Genomic DNA, 21211 nt, shown 5'->3' with positions numbered 1-21211 from the left:
AACATAGAAAGGCAGTATATAAAGAATCTAATAAATAAATAAATTCTAGTGGTAATCATCCACCCCGTGTTGTTGGGAAAATCATAAGAATTCTCTCTCTGAAGTGCTGCCTTTTCAAATAGTTTTCTACTCACCATTCATGAACTGAAAATGCTGGCTTCTTAAATGATTCTTCACTAATTAAAAACTGTTTCTTTATTTTATTTGTACCCTGTGCTTTCCCACCCATGGCAGGCTCAATGCGGCTTACATGGGGCAATGGAGGGTTAAGTGACTTGCCCAGAGTCACAGAGAGTTGCCTGTGCCTGAGGTGGGAATTGAACTCAGTTCCTCAGGACCAGAGTCCACCACCCTAACCACTAGGCCACTCCTCCACTCATGTTTTGTACTCATGTCAAATTACTTAGTTATAGTTCTGATACAGGCATAATGCCGAACCATGGCCACATCAGGTATGTTTTATTGTTCATGCTATGAAAGTTTTATAGATTTTGTCAAATTACTTTATTAAGCTGACTTATTTTAACTGTTCTGCAGTTTGTTTTCTTTGTTTAAGCCCTTGGAGGAACTGCTTCTATTTTCTCTTCCTTATACCTTTCACTTGGTCCACAAAAGGATTAACCAAAAATGATGAATAAGGGTTTTTGCGACCACAGATTTTTTTTTTTCGTATGTGCTATCTGTGACTTTTATTTAGGAAGTGCTGAGTGTGATGGGATAGACTCACTAATAGTTCCTAGCAATTTAATTACTACAGAGGAAGGGACTGCTTGTGGGAAAATTCTGCTATTGCAGAAACCACATGACTTTTTAAGGGCAAGAGAGAAAGAGGCACAAAACTAATAAGAAGATGGAAAGATCTGCAACTAAGTGCAAGACAACAACAGTGATTTCTACAGAACATTTTAAATATTTTGTTTGTGACTTTCTTTCACACTCTGGAACAGAATGTTAAGAAAGAAACACAGGGATCATACTTGTTTTATATCACGAGTACAGAGTAGTGGAAATTATTATTGATATTTTTTGTATGTCTAGGTTTTCTCAGCAGACATGCAGGTTGTCCTTCTAGAGGTCAGTTTCAGCTGGGTGGGTGTTTATATTTGAAGCCCCCAATCCTGAAAATTAACCACTGAAATGTCATGTTGTCAAGCATCTTTCTGTTAAAAACAAAACCACTTCTGATCATGTAGCAAAATTATATTTTATTGATTTGTTATATTATATACAATAAGTACCACATGTACAAATAGACTGGGAACCAGCATTTATCAGGTTTGTTCAGCCCACTGAGTGGGTTTCTAAACAAGCTATCATTAGCAAGCACCCTAACAGAGCCTGATTACTTTCCAAAGTATACTAATTTAACCATCCACCAGGCTGTTTTCTTTCTTTAGAAAGGCCATCCCCGAAAAGCACACAAGAAATTAGCTGGAAAAGGAGAACACATTCTCTGCAGTTCCTCATCCACTTTTTCTGGCACGTTTGTATTCTGCGGACACAGATTTACACAGAAGTGTAAATGTTAATCTATATTTAGCAGCACGGAATACAGTGTCTTGTGCCAAGGTAGGACCAGATCAAAGCAACACAAAGAAACAGTATACATTCTTCTACCCTGGAATGTCTACGGTAAGACAATTCATCAAAATTGAAGATCTTTGTAACAGTATAGTGAACACACTACACAAAACTCTTATAACAGAGAGTCAACATAGTTTGCTTTCTTTTTTTTTTTTAACTGTGCTTTTTCTCTTTAAAAACTGCTGTCATCATGTGAACATGATTTTCTTGTTTTGGGGGAGGGGGGAGGAGGAACAAAGGACTTAGAAAAAATATTTGAAGGTCTACTGAATCTGTCTTTGCAATATCTGTGTCTTAGTTTCATTCCTGAGGCATCTCTCTTGCTCTCTTGCTTCAGACTGGATTCCAAGGTCAAACAGTGAGAAAGGACAGGACTAAGATATGAGAGGTAGTGAGATCTCCTCTGGGGTCACTGTCTTTGTCATATCAAGACCAAGTAAGTAGACAAGAAGTTCTTATCTCCTGCCCTCAACTGAAGATCAAGCCTTGAGGTGAAACACATAGGGAGCTGGAACAGTTTGTATGGTACCATGATTTTGTGCAAATAATTGATGTGCAGTCCTACTTTAAAAAAAAAAAAAAAGCCTTTTCTTAACAACAGGAAGTGCCTTTACCTCCTTGAATTTCTAGCCACTGTGAATTCCTTACAGACAGGTGGGACTATGAGACAAACACACAAGGGTGGGTCATTTGTATTTACTGTAAATTATACCATTTCTGCAATTCTCAATAGGGCAGGCAGGTTCCTGTTACAATATTAGGACATGATTTCCTCAGGATGTCCTCTGTTATGTTTTACTAGACCAAAGGAGATAGCGGGTCTTTGAAAGAGTGTTGAGAACAGGACAGTGTTTTTCAGAAATGATTCGGAAGGTGTCAGCGGTATTACATGGGCAGGGGTCCAAGGGCATTTTTGTTCCCAACATGTTTTCTTTACTTCTGCCCAAGTGATATTGGACCATTGCGGACTCTAAGGATTCAACAGATGTTATGAGAAATGTAGACTGCAACCTTCCTTTGATGTGTTTGGCTCACCACTGTCCTTTTCCTACTGGTCAATAAACTCTCTTATTCTTGAAGCCACATGCTCCAAGTCCTGCCCTGCACTCTCCAGGTCATCCTGCAGTGACCAGTGTGAAGTGCTTGCTGGTAGAGTACACATAATTGTACTGCAAAGGGCATCAGGAAGACAGCTCAGACTGTCAGTCTCCCTTATGCAAAACTGATAACTCACTTAAAAATCAAACAAGCGCATTTATCAAAAGAGCATGAAGCAATGATCTTTTGTAGCTTTTCAGTGCACTCTTGCTTTAGTCATGCACAATCAGAGGGGATCCTTTTACCTGTCTCTTTCTTACTTTTATCATACTGGTGACACTGTCATCCGAAATACCTGACATTCACTTTCTGTTATTTCTATGGTTGTGCAACTAGGACCCTCTCCGTTGCTTAATTTCTACCAGCTGGTCAGCATCTCCACCTTCTGGACACTGTAAGAATTGAAGAAAAGGTGTGCAGGCTGCACTTCTGCTCTGCTGAGGAATTAATTGGAAAGAGCAGAGGTACAGGAAAGCTCCTACCAGCTTCACCCAGAGGTAAACCTCTTCTTGCCAAATCAATAAAATGGCAAAGCTCAAGCAGCATGCACTGCTTTTGTGACAAGGTAACAGTTTGCTCAAGAAATTCAGCATGTGGAAAACAGTAGCCCTTGAGCTGATCTGCTGCTGTTAATAGATTAGCCTTATAATTAAACTTTGTTTTGTAGAAATAGCGAAATGTTTAAAGATGAATATTTTCTCTTGCTGAACTTTACTGCAGGTGTCATGTTATCAATGTCTTCTTGAGCTTAGCAGAAACGCAATCCTATGTGATGAAGGAAGGAAATAAGTCGCAGTTAAAGCAGGAAATGATCTCACAGCTTGCCTACTGGAGCTATTCTTTTTCAGTTTGGGAGTGGAGTTTTTGGTTTGGGACCCAAATGTAACAACTTCAGTTCCAAGGACCCTAATCTGGTGAATTCCACATCTCCTGCACTACTAGGAATGGGGCTATGAGAGCAAGTGATCTGGCAAGTGCCATGCTGTGAAATACAGGGCAGGGTCTTGTCTCCCTCTGTTCTTTTCTACGCTGACCCTCCTTGAGATGCAAAGGCCATCCTGCATACATGCACTTAGAGTTACCATATGTCCGGTTTTACTGCCATTTCATAACCCACGCCGCAGATTCATAGGTAGCCAGTGCAGCTCTTGAGAATGGAATCACAGACTCTGAGAAGTGTTATATACCAGCAGCTCAAACAAGGAGCTCCAGAAAATGAAACACCAACTTGCAAAACATCCTTAACAGTTTATGCCGACTTTCTGAGTTTTGCTTTGCAAAGTTTTTTCTTATTTTATGTACCAGTTCTCTAGATCTTCTTCATCATGGCTGATGGCTAACCAAACATTACAGAGAAGGCAAAGGAAAAATATGCTGAGTAGGCACAGCAGGAACGCTACTTTAAGCTGCAGCCTCCCTTCCAGGTCTCTTATCACCATGTGCTTTTTAGTTTCCCAGGGATGGCAGTTAACCTCAGCAGCCAGTGACTGTTGGGTCCAGGCCTGAGCGCTTTGTGATATGAAGCTTGGTCACTTCTTCGGCACAGGTGGGATGAATACCCACTGTCTTCAGCAGCTGTGTGTAGGTGGCACCACATCTAGAAAAATTAAGATGATGAAAAATAAATTAAACACTGGTGCAAAATATCTGCATTTCTGCATATAAATGGTAATTCTACAAGATTGAGGCACTATTAATAAAATATTAGCGTAAGTGGTGGAAAATGAGTGAACTCTTAAACCAGCCATAGAGCTGGTGTAAATGTTCATGTAGATTATAAAATCATAGAAGATTTTATAATCTACATGTATAAGTATGCACACTTGCTGCCATGTGAATTCCATCCATGTGAACACCCACCTGCAAAGTCCACATCTAAAAGACAAGCTGTGCACAAGGAGGATAATTTTAAAAGACGTCACCTAACTTGTGATTCAAGTGTGCACCTAAGTTATACCAATTTTCAGAGAAAAAGTCTATTTACACTTTCCCTTTGAAAATTACTTCATAGAAAAGCAGCCTAATGGTTGGTCCAGTTGCCTGAGAAGCAAGGGAACTGGGTACGATTCCCACTGGAGCTGCTTGTGACTCTGGGTAAGTTATGTAACACAGTTTTATGTGCAGAAATATGCATGTAAACTTATGTGAATAGAACTTGTGTGTGCATAAATTCACTTCAGCTTGTGTGCATAAAGTTTCTCAACCTGAGCAAAGACATTCTTGTGGATGGTTTGGGAAGAGATTAGCACTTCCATGCATAATTTATAAAATACGATTGCAGAGTGAGTATGGAAAGTGTGCGTATTAGATAACAGATATAAACGTGTACATGTACTTTCCATGAAAGGGAAAGGGGTTGGGATTTGATATACTGCCTTTCTGTGGTTACAATCAATGTAATCTATACATTATATGCAGGTACTTATTTTATACCTGGGGCAATGGAGGTTCAACCATAGAAATGCCTTTTAAAATTATGCACAAAACTCCGCGCTGTAGAGAACAGCGCCGGAAAAACACCAGCTCAACACCAAATAAAAATTACCGACCAATGCTCAACACTAACAGCATGCAAATTACATGCACGGTTAGTTTTGAGCATTGGTCAATAAAAGGGTGTGAGTATTCCTGGCGAATGCCCAAAAGAGATGTGCGTTAGGCACAGCTCTTTTGTGTATGTCCAGCAATGATCGGACCCCTCCTGACTGTCTCAACCTTTAAAATTCTTTGGTGGTCCAGCGAACCCTGAGTCCAACCCCCCAAACCTTTAAAACCTCCCTGATGGTCCAGTGGACCCCCTCCTAGACCCCCCCATGCAACCAAAGCATCCATGGTGCTCCAGTGGACCCCTCTCGAGCACCCCCTTGCAACCGAAAAACCTCTGTGGTGGTCTAGTGACCCCCATCCCTCCACATAACTTTGATAGTTGGAGGACAGGAGCAACACCTACGCCCATCCTGCTTCTGGGCCCACCATTCTCAAAATGGGGGCACCCAGTTCCTGCCTGGTGCATCCTGGGGTGCACTGGGAGGGGCTAAGTACCATTTAAGGGGAAAAACTCCTAATATGATGCTTAGCCCCTCCCAGGGTAGGGGCTGGACACTGCCATTTTTAGAAGGGCAGGTCCAGAGGCAGGAGGGAGTAGGTGTTGCTCCTGCCTACAATTGTCAAGGTATGTGAAGGGGTGGTGGTCACTAGACCACCATGGAGGTTTTTTGGTTGTGGGGGGAGGGGTCAGGGAGGTTTTAAACGTTGGGGGGGGGGGGGGGGGGGGTCAGGTCTGCTGGACCATCAGGCAGTTTTTAAAGTCACCCTGCCCTAACAACTAAACCTACTGACAGCTCATGAGCTGGTGGTAGGTTTTAGTCGTTAGGGCAGGGAGTTTCAGCGCACACTGTTTTGAGCACTGCATGGAATTGATAATGAGCTTGTTTTAATACAAGCGAGATCAGCATAAGACTTTCAATAACTGCTTCCGTGCACGATGAAGAAGTGGCCAAAACCTCTGTGGATTGCACGCTGAAAAACATTTCATTTAGACTGGCTAAAACTAGTCTAACTGAAATGTTGCAGGCCCGGTTTGCTTTGAGCATCTGGTCCTAAGTATCAAGGGAAGTCAATGGCACCATGCAGCTGATCACTCAGCACACACTATTCCAGAACAGACTATGTACACAAATGATATGTAAATTCACTGGACCACAGTATTCAAGCCCTAAATATTTCCTGCCTGCTCGAGTTTACTCTCTCTTGGAACTATATGCCATTATTCCATTGTAATACATAGTTACGGATTACCATTGCACTGCAGATCAAATCAGGGAAAAAGAAGCACTGGTAAGTCTGACGTCAGTTCTCTTCGTATGTAACCAAATCAAATACACATAATGGTGCCAAAGACATTTTTTAAAAATTCATCCATTTTTTAAAAAGACAACATAGGCACCTATGTCCCAGAACTATCCCCAATAGCGCACAACTGCTCATGCACAAATTTACATCTGCTTTGAGGCAGAAGAAACTATGGTGCTTATTTTTGAAGCATATATGTCTCAAAATGCCCAAATGGACATCCATGTACTTGAAACTTCTAAATCCTGATTTTGCAGTCAGAGAAGGGACGTCCAACACTGCAGTGTGTCCAAATAGAAAGGGGGATGTTGTGGCCATGATTTGGGTGGGACTAGGGAGGGCCCAAAATCAGGAAATGTCCAAGGACATCCTTAGACCTGTTTCAGTCACATACGGGGTTCAAAAAGCTCCAACTGAGCACATGGCCACCGTGGGGATTAAGGCATGACACCTCCTTCATCCCCCAGTGGTTGCTTGTCCCCTTTCCTCTCCCCTGAAAGTGAAACTGGAAAGGAATACCAGGCTCTAAAATTTCAGGTATTATGGGCATTTTGAACAAAGCAACATGCAGATCTGAGAAGCCTAGTGGCTAGTGCAGTGGACTGTAAACCAAGGAACCCAGGTTCAAATCCCACTTTTAACTCTTTTTTTTTTTAACTGTGTGCCCTCTAGGAACAGAAAAATACCTACTGTACCTAAATATATAAGATGCCTGCAAGCCTAAAGGTACAGCCGGTATTTTTCTGTTCCTGGAGCACTCACAATTACAAAAGGAAAGTGTTAAAACTGGATTTGAACCCAGGTCCCTTGGTTTTAAAATTCACTGCACTAACCACTAGGCTGCCCCCCTGCAATGTGGCCATTCTTCTAAAACTTCTGGCAGACAGATGTCCTTGTCCCTGCTTTTTTGCAGTTCGTATGTTGGAGTTCCAATCTGTAAAATGGCTGTTCATGCTGGGCATCTTCGGCACACGGATGTCCATCTCGCATATTTTCCAACAGGAAATCCTGACATATTTCCTGTTGGAAAATATATTCGAGATGGATGTCCGTTCTGGATTTCATGAGCTGGACGTCTCTACTCTGACTTGGATGTTCTTTTGAAAATGCCCCTTCATGTGTGTGAACTCCTTGCATGTACATGTCTATTTTGTACAGTATGTGCGTCTATTGTAGCTCTGCCCAAACTATGGGGGAGATATGATAGAAGTCTATAAAATAATGAGTGGAGTGGAACGGGTAGACGTGAATCGTTTGCTTACTCTTTCCAAAAATACTAGGACTAGGGGGCATGCGATGAAACTACAAAGTAGTAAATTTAATACAAATCGAGAAAAGGTTTCTTCACTCAACATGTAATTAAACTCTAGAATTTGTTGCCGGAGAATGTGGTAAAAGCTGTTAGCTTAGCGGGTTTTAAAAGGGTCTGGACAGCTTCCTAAAGGAAAAGCCCATAGACCATTATTAAATTGACTTGGGGAAAATCCACTGCTTATTTCTGGGATAAGCAGCATAAAATGTATTGAGCTTTTTTGGGATCTTGCCAGGTATTTGTGACCTGTTTTGGCCACTGTTGGAAACAGGATGCTGGGCTTGATGGACCTTTGGTCTGTCCCAGTGTGGCAATACTTATGTACTTATGCTCCCTGAAATGCCTCTACACAGACCACATGCAGAAAATGTTTATATTACTCCCAAAGTACCCCGATGACAAGGAAAAAGTAGACGAGGTAGGGGTAGCAACATGCTGACCAAGGTTTGGCAGTTAATTCTATTTGTTATCAACGGATTTCTTCTGTTTGTTAACCCCAAGAATGTCAAAGGGATTGTGTATATGCATTACATTATATTACATTAGCCTTGTATTCCACAACATCCTCTACAGTTCCGTGCAGATCACAAAGCAACAAAATCCAGCACATTTAGTTGGGAATATACATCAGTTTGTGTAACTGCAAGTTAACCCACGGTCTGCTTAAATAACACTGCTTTAAGTTGCTTGCGAAACAACAGATAATTAGATATCGAGCAAACAGTTACCGGGAGAGAATTCCATAAGGATACAGCCTGATAAGGAATTGAGGCAGAAAGCTATATAAAATACTTAACCAGCTTAACTGATGGAAACTGTAAAAAAAAAAAAACTTCCCTCTTTTGAGCATTATTTGTAAATCAAATTTTGAGCATTATTTGTAAATCAAATTTATCTAAAGCACTGTGAAGTTTTATAAAAGTTACAGGCATTAGGAAATGGGGCAGAGTTCGTTTATTTGATTATACTGCAAATCTTAATAAAAAACTAAGCAGTTTTCAACAGTAAAAATGGGGATACACGAAAAAGACAAAAATGATAGCGAAGGACTTGGGAAGATCAAAAGGAAACAAGAGGGAAATATGAGAAATAACCTGGGGTTTAAAAACATGTATTTCAGAGTTCCTTGGACCAGTGCAAACAGTGTTGGAGAAATCATTAAGAAAAGAAAGGTAGCTAATGAAAAAGTAGAATACATTTCCGGGAACCAGGAAAAGCTTTAGTGAAATAAAGAGTCTTAAGATGAGACTTACATTTCTTAAATGATTCCAGACGGATATAGGGTGGTAAGGAGGCATATTTTCAAAGCACTTAGCCTCCCAAAGTTCCATAGAAACCTATGGAACTTAGCCTCCCAAAGTGCTTTGAAAATATGCCTCAAGGTGTTCCAAAGAGAATGGGCCAGGACAGGAGTCAAAAGTTGTCCAAAGAAACATGGTGGCGGAAGAGGCCTAATAAAGGGATTTTGTTGAGAGGAACATAGGGGTCTTGATGGCATATATAGAATCAGTTGATCAGAAAGAAATAAGGGGGATCCAGTATAGAAGACCTGATGTGCAGTGATAAGAATTTTAAACAGAATCCCGAAGGTGACTGGCAACCATTGTTTGGCTTGTGGAAGGGGTGTGACACGATCACATTTCTCTTTGTTAAAGAGTAGCCTTACGGAGCTATTTTTGCTCATTTGAAGTTGTTGCGATTAAAACCAGTGGTTCCAGCATAGAGTGAATTGCAATAGGGATATGAGGATTTCAATGCCAATAGAAAAAGTTTCAATTCATTCTCATTTAACTAATCCACAGTGAAGTGAAGTTTGGTAGACAGGGTCAATATATTTTATTTTATTTATTTATTGCATTTGTACCCCACATTTTCCCACCTATTTGCAGGCTCAATGTAGCTTACATAGTACCGTCAAAGGCGTTTGCCCAGTCGGTGGATAACAAATACAACGTTGTATAGTGATCGTATGATTTATAAGTGGAGGGTCGAAATAGATGAAGATTGCGTGTTGTCCTGTGCGATCATAGTCATACTGTGTTGGTAGGTGAAGAGGGTTACGTGGGGTCGTTGGGGTAGTCCTTTTTGAAGAGGTTGGTTTTTAGTGATTTCCTGAAGTTCAAGTAGTCGTGGATTGTTTTCACAGCTTTTGGGAGCCCATTCCATAGTTGTGCGCTTATGTAAGAGAAGCCGGCTGCATATAGCATCCAGGCTTGAGGGTGGAATATTATCAGCACAGAAAAAGAAAGCAAAATCTAAGGACTGCATAAGTAGTGCAAGAAGGGCAAAGATGATTTTATAGAATACTAGTAAAAAAGCCCCGTTTCTGATGCAAATGAAGCGGGGGCTAGCAAGGTTTTCTTCAGAGTGTGCATGTGGGAGTGTGTGTGTCCCTGCCCTCTGCCCTCTCTCCCTTCCCCTGTGCTGCCTGTCCCCTCCCCCTCCCCCCTCCGAGTCCAGTCCTTCAGTGTTAAGTTTCCTGCTGTGCTGTGTTTGTGTTACAGAGAGAGTGAGGGCGTCTCTCTCCCCTCCCCCCTCTGAGTCCTTCACTGTTACAGAGAGAGGGATTTCGTGCTGTGCTGTTTTCCTTCACTCATGGGGAAACCGGATATCTCTGGCGCTTCACACTTCCGGCTGGAGGCTTCATTAGAACGTTGGTGGTGCCTTTTATATATAGAGATGGGGCCAAGAACACCCAAAGTAAGAGATTTGGAAATAGAAATAAGTTGAGACCAAGAAACAGAAATTGTCAGTAAGATAACAACTGAACCAGGGGAGCCTGGATCAAATCCCTCTGCAGCTCATTGTGATCCTGGACAACTCACTTAATCCTCCATTGCCTCAGGTACAAACCTACATGGTGAACACTCCAGGGACAGAAAAATACCTATCATACCTAGCTTTCAGGCGGTATATAAAAAATTAAAATAATTAAAAATCAAGAATGCACAGTACCAGAGGTTTTTTTTTTTAGGCCTAATTCTGTTCTTTCTATGAGAATAATTTCCAATAGGAACCAAACCATAGAAGCTGGGCTGTAGCTTAGCCTAAAAAAGTCAATTACATATGGGAGAAATGAACAAAAGGATGTTTTTTTCTGGTCTCCTGAAGTCATACATCTGCTACTGAATGAAATGAGAGATGGAGACATGTATCAGAATTTCACTGCTCGTGTCAAATGTTAGAGGATTATAAAACAACAATTTCTCTCATATGATGGCAATAAGTACTTTCATGAAACTATGGTTCTGTGAAGTACATTGAAATTTTTGAAATTTTTTAAGAACAAGGGGAAAAGGCCTCTGAAAGAAGCCCAACCACCAACCCAAATGATCGTTCGTAAAAACGAGGGTTGAGAAAAGTCAATGGGCTGTTTTATCTTCACTGGCACCAAAAACCTTACTTCTTTAAGTATAAAAATGCTAACTTCACAGAACTGACTTTGGATCGATCCACAAAGAAGAGTGAAAATTTGAGTAACTTAATTTTCAAATGTAGTGAACGTGTAACTGGTCAGTCCGTGATGGACCGACTATTTACATGTTGTTCACTACATTTGAAAATTAAGTTAAGTAACTTTTCACTCTTCTTTATGGATCCATCCGAAGTCAGTGAAAATAAAATAGCCCACTGACTTTTCTCAACCCTTGTTTTTATGAACGATCATTTGGGTTGGTGGTTGGGCTTCTTTCAGAAGCCTTTTCCCCTTCTTCTTAAAATTTTTTTTTTTAATTTCAATGCACTTCACAGTTGTGTTATATAGTATTAATACTCTCTAGTCCTTGTTGTGATAAATGTTAGAGGATTAACATCTTATGCCAGAAAAAATTGCCAAGAGATTTCAAACAATCAGCCACAGGGTCTGTGTAGGTTCCACTTTTCCATTCGACACCTAAGACTATTACAACACATTGTTGCCACACAGTAAGAAGAGGATTTCAGTAAAAAAAAAAAAAACCCAGATAAAATCATAGAAATCATTTGGAAAGAATGCAAAATAAATCTGAAAATATCACAGTGTCTCTGTAAAGTTTAACCTTTAATACTGAATGCAGTTCTGATAGTCCCATCTCAAAAAGAAACAATGGAATGAGAAAAGGTTCAGAGAAGAGAAACAAAATAATTGTGGAGATAGCATGGCTCCCCTATGAAGAAAGGTTAAACAGGATAGGGATCTTTAGCTTGGAGATAAAGCAGCTGAGTTGTAGGGATATGATAGACATAGGTCTATAAAGTCCTGAGTAGGTTGTTTACCCTTGCAAGTGGTACTGGAATGAGAAGACACACTATGGAACTAACTAATAACAGATTTAAAACAAATAGGTGCCTGTGTGCCTTTATAAAATACCAACAAATCCTGCAGACATCACAGGTAAATTGAACCTGCTTGGGAGGAGTAAAATGTTTACATGTTGTACATAAATCGCAACTTTGCAGATGCTGTATCCTAAATCTTCCTCAAACATGCCTATAGCCGAGTCATGTAAAAGTACATGTGTTGTTGTCATCACACATACATTTAACAGGAGTTAGATTTATAAGAGGCACATACACCTGAAAAAGCTTTTATAATACTACTCCCAAGTATGCACATATATGCTCTAAAATGCATGCATAAGTCACAACTCTGTCTGTAGAAGTATGTGCATCTTGTTGGCTTGCATACTTATACATGTGTATTCAGCTGTACTATTTTTAAAAAAGCCCTTTTCCACACGTAAAACACGTTTCCTTATGGAAAATGTATTAGCATATTACTCCCACTGAGTCTGTTGAGAAATTAGACGTACAGCTTATCTTTAGAAGTAACTCCAGCTGTTAAAACAGATCTATGAAAGATCAGTTTTTGTTTGATAAAGACGTACGGTTAATGCAGAAAGCTACATTTATCATGAAACAATACATATCATACTTTAAAGCTCTATAATAGACTTCATAGCTTTGATAAAATTGAACCTTCCAGTTTTGGAAAGCCTACAAAAAAAAAAAAAAAAAAGTCATTCAGATCCTACTTTATTCCAAGTGCAAATCCTTGAATGACCTCCCCAGCATTTGGTCCAACGAAATGGAGCCCAAGAATCTCTTGTTTTCCTTCACGTTTGCATATCATCTGAAAATAATAATGACAAAAGACACATTCGCATGATTAGCTCAAGGATTCATGTGTTCACTGTGAGAGAAAGTAATAGTGCTTATAAGAGTCAGAATTGGACAGTGAGAAAGCAGTTTTTGCAGCAATTTAATGACAGCAAGAGGCAATCGTGCTCTTAGTGAAACAAACTCAAACTATAGAGTGGAGAATGCCATAAAAACTATTGTAAGAGCCTTACAATAGTTTTTATGGCATTCTCCACTCTATAGTTTGAGTGGAGAATGCCATAAGAGTCTTAAAAATCCTGAATGGACTAAAAACATAACTGAACAATACACCTCCTGTACAAGCACACAATGAGGGTAGCTGAGGGTAGACAAGGAGTGGGGAAGAACACAGGAGCAGTGCCCTGGAGGTGCAAAATGGTGGACTGTCGGTAGAGAGGGCAGGAGGGGAAAAGGAAAAGAGAAAGCGAGTCCTACTCATGATCTCTGCATCCTACAGCTGGTTAATACTATGGCATCCTTTAACCAAACAAGGACAGGGGTGGAGGGACTGGCTGTGGTATAACACATGAAGCCGATTTACATCTTTATCCACCTTGCCCCACTTTTCTCTCCATTGTATGACAGATGGATGTATTACAGCACAACCACTTGCAGCCAAGTGTGCAAAAGTTTCCTCCAAGAAATATATTTGTATTGGGCTTGCTGCAAAGTGAAGCATGCTGTCTCCTCATGAACTGAGCCTGAATCTTGTATTTGGGATGCTTCTAGTTTCAGCTGGTATCAAGGCATGAGAGCACCAAGACAGTAACTAGCTCCATACCTTGAGATACTATTAGTGACTTAGCTACAGTACACCAGTGCTATGGAAATGACAAGCCATATCCATCAAAGTGAGTTTCTCTTACCTTCATGTAGCACTGAGTGGCATCTTTATCAGCCACTGTGAATTCCAGGGGCTTGTAATGTGCATGATACACCTGAGGGAAATAGTAGCAAGACACTAATTTAAACCAGAGGTTGAGATATAAAGCAAAGCTTGTTTAGGGCAACTATGGCAAGCATTATCTTTGTTAATTCTTGTTAAGCATACTAGATTAACAAAAGAGCAAAACAAACATTATTTGTAGGTTTAAAAGAATAAAGAACAACTGAAAACCCTACTTGGGTTTGTAGAGCAAGTTTGAACTTTGACCCTATTGAAAATAATTTCATCCTTACAGGATCAGGACATTTTCAAGTTTGAAGCTCGTTACCTGTCTGATTACTTGCCCTCAGACAGACAATTTGAATTCCTGCTACATTCAGCCCTGGTTGAAAACTGATAAAAATGTACCCATGGTGTATTTTTCAGTATATTAAAGCAATACAAGTATAGTTACTTGATTGATTTTTGAAAAACCTTATTCAATTTGTCTGTCTGTGTAAACATCTGTCCAAGACAGGTAATCAGTAGTATATGGAATAAAGGAGTAGCCTAATGGTTAGAGCAGCAAGCTGGGAACTGTAAGGCCTAAGTTCAAATCCCACTGCAGTTCCTTGTGGCCTTGGGCAAGTCACAACGCTCCATACCTTAGGAGAAGGCAATGTCAAACCACTCCTGTATCACACCAAGAAAACCACAAAGGGTAGAGGGTGGGGGGCCATCACCAGGAGTCAACACTGACTCAAGAACACATCTAGATCTGGCTGTATATCTGGCCGATATTCAAAACAATTTTAATGGTCGGAAATGACCACTGATCAGTTAAATCGCTTGTTCACAGTTTTCCGGTCATTTTCAGTGGCACTTAACCAGTTATCTCTGCTGAAAATGACTGGTTAGCGCCAAACTCAAGGACATTCTAGGGGCGGAGTCAGGTTATGTGCTGATATTTGGCCTTTCCTGCATAAGTAAACTGCTTAAATCGGGCCGTATAAATAGCAGTCCTATCTTTAAGTGCTATGGCTTATGTGGTGAGGGATTGAATATTGACTTAACCGGCTATGAGTTAGCCGGCACAAACAAAACGTGAAATTCAATGCTGAAGCCCCGACAGGGCCTAGCAATGAATATCAAGGAAGAACGCTACTGGGCAGCAAAATGCTCACTGCCTTAAGACGTCATCTGTTTGTAGGCTTGACTAGAGAGAGATGCCCAAAAGGCTGCATCAATGGAATAATCCTTCACAAAATATTGTTCTAGAGTGATTGTGGGTGACTGCCCCCTCTTTCTCCAACCAGATATAAGCTTTAATTGCACAGCCCAATAGTACCACACTAAGTTAGGCATTCCCCTCCCCCCCCCAGGTCCACTGGTTCCCACATCACCTTCTTAGCTAGTCTCTCGTAGGGCGGCCTCCCCATACAAAACTGGAGATTTCAGACTGGTGTCGCATGAGCACCGCTCTCAGTACTGCCAGGGACAGGGAATGACTCTTTTGCAAAAACCATCGAACTTGAACTACATGCAAGTTATCTACCACAAAACACAGAATCCTACCTCAATGTTGTCTTCTCCATAGCGTCTGGCAGCCTCTTCTTCAGCAAGTCCTACACAGCCATACTCCAGAGGTGTGAACACCGTGGTGGGGACCTGAATATATCGTGAAGACAGCACAGAAAATGATTTCATGGTGAATGCTGTCAACCAAAATTGGCTTTAATGCAGACACAAAGGCTAGTGAAAACTAGGCTTGCTTTTCTGAAGTATGCTGTAAAAATTGTAAGGCTGTTATAGCTATTCTGCATGCTGTTTTAGATTCATTAATTTGCAATTTTTCAACTTGTACTTTGTATTTCTTATCTTTCATTACTTTTTCCTCTTTCATTTTTTAGGGCTGTATTTTGATTCAAATTTGTAATTGCGCGATTAACGTATGTTTTTCTTTCCCTCTCTACAGCTCCCTGTGACTCTGGCCAATGGAGGGTTAAGTGACTTGCCCAAAGTGACTTGTTGTAGTATAAAAATAAATAACATAACTTTAATCTCGTGATTAATTACGATTAAAATTTTTATCAAAATGCAGCCACTCTCCCTGATCATCTTGCCAGTTTGATAGCTGCTTCCTTTAACAATGAAAATGCAGTAGTAATAGAAATGATGTTTTTGGCCATCCATGTTTTCCATTCTGCTCATTCTTGTGCTTTCACCTATCTGGGCTTTGCTATGCACATATGTGCCAGCTCTGTGGGTGCTGTCAGTGCTTGACCACTCCTAATATTGAGCAAATTCCTTCACTGTGTCCAATAAAGGGCAAGTTGGATTGAGTTTAGAGCCTCCAATCATTTTGAAAAGCTGACCCCTACTATGCACCTTTCCTCTTTTGAATCCCCTTAGTAGGCATGGGCTGTAGGCATCTTCTGCATTCAGTCTACAGATATTGATGTGTGATGGCTAGGACTTTCTGCTTCCACAGCATTTCCAGGCACAAAACACAGGAGACTGCTCTTCTGCACAGTAGCACACAGGCCTCAAACTGAGGCAGGTAATGTAGTTAGATCCTTCAGTCTTGAATTTATTTATTGATTCCCGAAGGCTCAGAAGGTTACAGAGGTGATATGCTCAGATCTGGAGAGGTAAGGGTCTCACCCGGTTCCTGCTGCTTATAAAGGAACCTGTTCAGCTAGAAGTGAGGCATGATATTCCCTATGAGCAGAATCAGCTACTAGCAAGAGAGCTCATAGGGGAAAAAGTGATTTCAGCTTGGCTAATCTAGTCATTTTCCTCTCACAGATCCAGGTTGCTGCTGCTCAATTCTTTACATGACCCCTCACTGGCTTTAAGTGGGAACTAAAGCTTGAATCTTTCAGAGAAACGTAGATCAATGAAAACAAAGTGTACTCACATTGTCATAATCCATAGGTTCTGTAGCATCACCAAACAAACGTTCAGCCAGAAGTTTTCCGGCAGCGATTGCTGTGGGTGTCAGTTCAGGGCGGCCCTGTAAGAAAATTTGGGTGTTTTCAGTATACTAACCACAAGAAGCTCCTTTCCATCTGAGCAGTAGGGTCCCCAACTAACAGTTTTCACTTTACTGGTCTCCTCATTTGCGCCTTCTCTGAAAAGAGTGACTTATTTACTATGCCATATGTAACATCAGTAAAGTCATTATAGCAAATAGTACACACACTAGCATTGCCTTTATAGTTCTCTGATCACTCTACACCATAGTCTCTTGGTTTACAGCTCTCAAGTTGAGGCTCCTAGCTTACAAATTTCAGACTTCTATATTTCTGGCTTTTTGAAAAAAATTTCTGATTGACTTCAGTACAGGCACATTGTCTAGAACATTTGAAAGGTGCTCTCTATGGGGGAGGGTTTCAGAAAGGGGACAGGGTCCGAGATCCTACTTTTCCAAGAACATGTGAACTTTTGACTCACCAGAAGAGACTCCCAAACTAAGTTTTCTGATTTCTTTCGATTTTATTATGGCTAGCATTTGTTTACTGTTTATACTTACTATATCTATATAGCTCTGGTATATTTTGCTTAAATAGCTTCTTTGGTAATTGGATATACACCTGATTGAAAAAGGCGAAAAATAAAGAACCCCCCCCCCCCCCCCCCACTGCTTTTGAGTCTATAATATAGAAATCTCTTTGCAAGCACTGCTTTACTAGTTCTCTGATTACTTTACAATATAGTCTCTTAGTTTATTGCTCTCAGGTTGAGGCTTCTAGATTACAAATTCAGACTTCAAAAGCTATACTGTAAAGATGGGCTACATCTTGGCTTCACCCAGGAAAAGTCGTGCCAAGCAAATCTGATTTATTTCTTTGGCTGGGTGACCAGAGAACTAGATCAAGGATATCCACTAGAAGTAGTCTACCTGGATTTCAGCAAAGCTTCTGACAGGGTCCCTCACAGGACGCCCACCAATAAACTTAGCAGACTGCAGTTAGGACCCAAAGTGGTGAACTGGATTAGAAACTGATTGACCGACAGCATGGTAGTAAATGGAATTTGCTCGGAGGAAAGAAAATGTGAGTAGTGGAGTGCCTCAGTACTGGGGCCGATTCTGTTCAATATATTTATGAGTGACATTGCTGAAGACTTAGAAGAAAAAGTGTCTTTTTTTGCAGATGACACAAAGGTTTGCAACAGAGTGGATACACTAGAGGGAATAGAAAATATGAGAAGAGATCTACAGAAATTAGAATGGTCTAATATTTGGCAGTTAAAATTTAATACAAAGAAGTGCGGAGTGATGCTCTTGGAAAGTAAAACTCAAAAGGAACGGTATGTGCTAGGGGGCGAGAAGCTGATAAGCATGGACCACGAGAGAGACCTTGGGGTCACAGTGTCTAATGATATAAAGGCTGAGAAACAAGGTGACAAAGTGGTGACTGTAACCAGAAGGATGCTGGGCTGTATACAAAGGTATCACCAGCAGAAAAAGGGAGGTATTAATGCTCTTGTACAAGTTGTTGGTGAGACCCCACTTGGAATATAGTGTTCAATTCTGGAGGCCATAACTTGAAGCGGTCCAGCGGAAGGCAATGAAAATGAAATCAGGATTGCACCAAGAGACATATGAGAAGAGAATATGTATACCCTAAAGGAAAGAAGGGACAGAGGAGATAACAGAAATTTAAATACTTGAATGGTATTAATTTAAAAACAAATCTTCTCCAGAGACAGATAAGTGGTAAAACTAGAGGACATAACTTGAGATTGCAGGGTGGTAGACTTAGGAGTAACGTCAAGAAACACTTTTTCACAGAGAGGGTGGTGAATATCTAGAATGCCCCTCCTGATAGAGGTGGTTGAGACAAAAACAGTGATGGAATTCAAAAATGCATGGGAGAGACACATAGGATCCCTAAATAGAAAGAGGATAGTATCAAAACAAAACTTAATACAACAACAGGAGTAGTGCTTAAACGGCAGCAGTGGGAAAGTTAAGCCAATGTCGAATGGACTTTTAAGGTCTGTGTCCTGTATATGACAAGACAGATCAGGATGAGCTGGAGTTGGCTTTAAAAGCAACCTCAGCAGTGGGAAAGTGAGGCCAATACTGCATGGATTTCTATGATCTGTGTCTCGTATATGGAAGGGATGGGCTGCAGTGGGTTTCGACAGCAACTCTAGCAGCTGGGAAGTAGGCCAGTGCAGGGCAGTCTTTTTTATGGTCTGAGCCCTGAAAATGGCAAGGACAGATCAGGAGCAAGCATCCGTATTTTATACCACATTCGTACTGTATAAGTGTGGGTCTTGTATACATCATATAATGGAACGTAGCAAGTAAAATATAGTAATAATACTATTGGATTGTTGATTTTATAATGATTTGATCATAAATGTGACTGTTGGGCAGACTAGATAGACTATGCAGGTCTTTATTTGCCATATTTACCAAGTTGCTATGTTATGTTACTATCTCTCTGTGGCAGGAAAAAAGGATCCTTGGGGAGACATTCAAACAGTATGTTTCTAGGCATTTACATGAAGGGGTGGGAGTATTAAAAGGAAGCAGATGAATTTAGGAAGTCACCCCCAACAAAGGCATAAGCTTGAAAGCAATGGAGAAGATACCGTTAATATAATAAACCATCTAAGCAACTTGTTCATGAGAAAGAAATGGAAAGCAATGAGCACAAACACTCACAGTTCAACTAATAAGGTGCAGGATTTGCAAGCCCTGATGTTTGAGGCAGACTTGGACATTGCTATTACAGAGATATGGTTCAATAATACCGGGCTACAATTTGTTTTAGTGGTGGGTGGTGGAGTGGTGTTGTATGTGAAATACAATATTAAAGCAGCTGAAATGCAGGGAACCTGGGCAAAAGAGAACGAGATATGGATTGTCCTGGAAAGAGAAGATGGAACCTGTCTCCACATGGGTGTCATAGACACATGACGGCAGATAATCTACAGACCAGGGGCGACCCTAAAAAAGGAACTTCAAGTCTGTGCGATGTCATAGTAAATAGCAAATTATAAAAACACATGTGGACTGTGAAAAACTGAAGGAAGACCTTAGGAAACTGGAAGACTGGGCATCCAAATGACAGATGAAATTTAATGTGGACAAATTCAGTGATGCACATTGGGAAGTATAATCCGAATCATAGTTATCTGATGCTAGGGTCCAACTTGGGGGTCAGCACTCAAGAAAAAATTCTAGGTGCTGTTGTAGACAATATGCTGAAATCTTCTGCCCAGTGTGTAGTGGCAGCCAAAAAAGCAAACAGGATGCTAGGAATTATTATGAAAGGGATGGTAAACAAGACTGAGAATACTATAATGCCTCTCTATTGCTCCATGGTGCGACCTCACCTTGAGTATTGTGTTCAGTTCTGGTCACTGTATCTCAAAAAAGATATAGCGGAATTAGAACAGGTGCAAAGAAGAGTGACCAAAATGATAATGGGGATGGAACTGTTCTCATATGAGGAAAGGATAAAGAGGTTAGGGCACTTCAGCTTGGAAAAGAGATGGCTGAGGGGAGATATGATTGAGGTCTACAAAATCCTGAGTGATGTAGAATGAGTAGAAGTGCATCAATTTTTTTTACTCTTTCAAAAAGTACAAAGACCAGGGAACACTCAAGGAAGTTACATGTTACTACTTTTAAAACAAATAGGAGGAAATATTTTTCCACTCAAAGAATAGTTAAGCTCTGTAACTTGTTGCCAGAAGATGTGGTATCAACAGTTAGTGTATCTGGATTAAAAAAAATGTTCTGGCAAGTTCCTGGAGGAACGGTCCATAGTCTAGACATGGAGAAAGCCACTGGTTGACCCTGAGATCAGTAGCATGAATCTTGCTACTATTTGGGATTCTGTCAGATACCTGTGAACTGAACTGGCCACTGTTGAAAGCAGGATACTGGGCTAGATGGAGCATTGGTCTGACCCAGTATGGCTATTATTATGTTAATGGAAGAACTGGATTGGAAACTGTTTGACTGACAGATGGTAATGGTGAACAGAGTTTGCTAGGAGAAGAGAAAATGATTAATGGAGTGCCTCAGGGACTGGTACTGGGACTGATTCTATTTAATCTATTTATTTGAAACATTGCTGAAGGGTTAGAAGGAAAGGTTTGTCTTTTTGCAGATGACACAAAGATATCAAACAGAGTGGACACTCTGGAAGGAGTAGAAAACATGAGAAGAGATCTACAAAAATTAGAAGAATGGTCTACAATCTGGCAGTTAGAATTTAATGCAAAGAAGTGCACTTGGGATGTATAAATACAAAAGAGATGTACGATATAAGGGGTGAGAGACTGATAGGCACAGGTCAGGAGATCTTGGGGTGAGCGTGTCTGAGGATCTT

General features: G+C 40.6%; 1 protein-coding gene across 1 annotated transcript in view; it reads right to left on the bottom strand.

Annotated features, from left to right (window-relative positions):
* Positions 1-1198: 1198 nt before the first annotated feature.
* Positions 1199-21211, bottom strand: part of TXNRD2 (thioredoxin reductase 2) — a 114504-nt gene continuing 94491 nt past the window's right edge. Inside the window, exons 13-17 of the mRNA XM_030218390.1 lie at positions 16771-16866; positions 15426-15518; positions 13852-13923; positions 12859-12956; positions 1199-4279 (exon numbers count right to left, since the gene is read on the bottom strand). Of these exons, the coding sequence (XP_030074250.1) occupies positions 4156-4279; positions 12859-12956; positions 13852-13923; positions 15426-15518; positions 16771-16866 (483 nt within the window). The 3' untranslated portion in view covers positions 1199-4155. The remainder of the gene's footprint in view (positions 4280-12858; positions 12957-13851; positions 13924-15425; positions 15519-16770; positions 16867-21211) is intronic.

Source organism: Microcaecilia unicolor, chromosome 11 (assembly GCF_901765095.1).
Source record: "Microcaecilia unicolor chromosome 11, aMicUni1.1, whole genome shotgun sequence".
NCBI lineage: Eukaryota > Metazoa > Chordata > Amphibia > Gymnophiona > Siphonopidae > Microcaecilia > Microcaecilia unicolor.
Note: the sequence above shows the minus strand (reverse complement) of the source record. Positions and strands in the feature narration are given on the sequence as shown.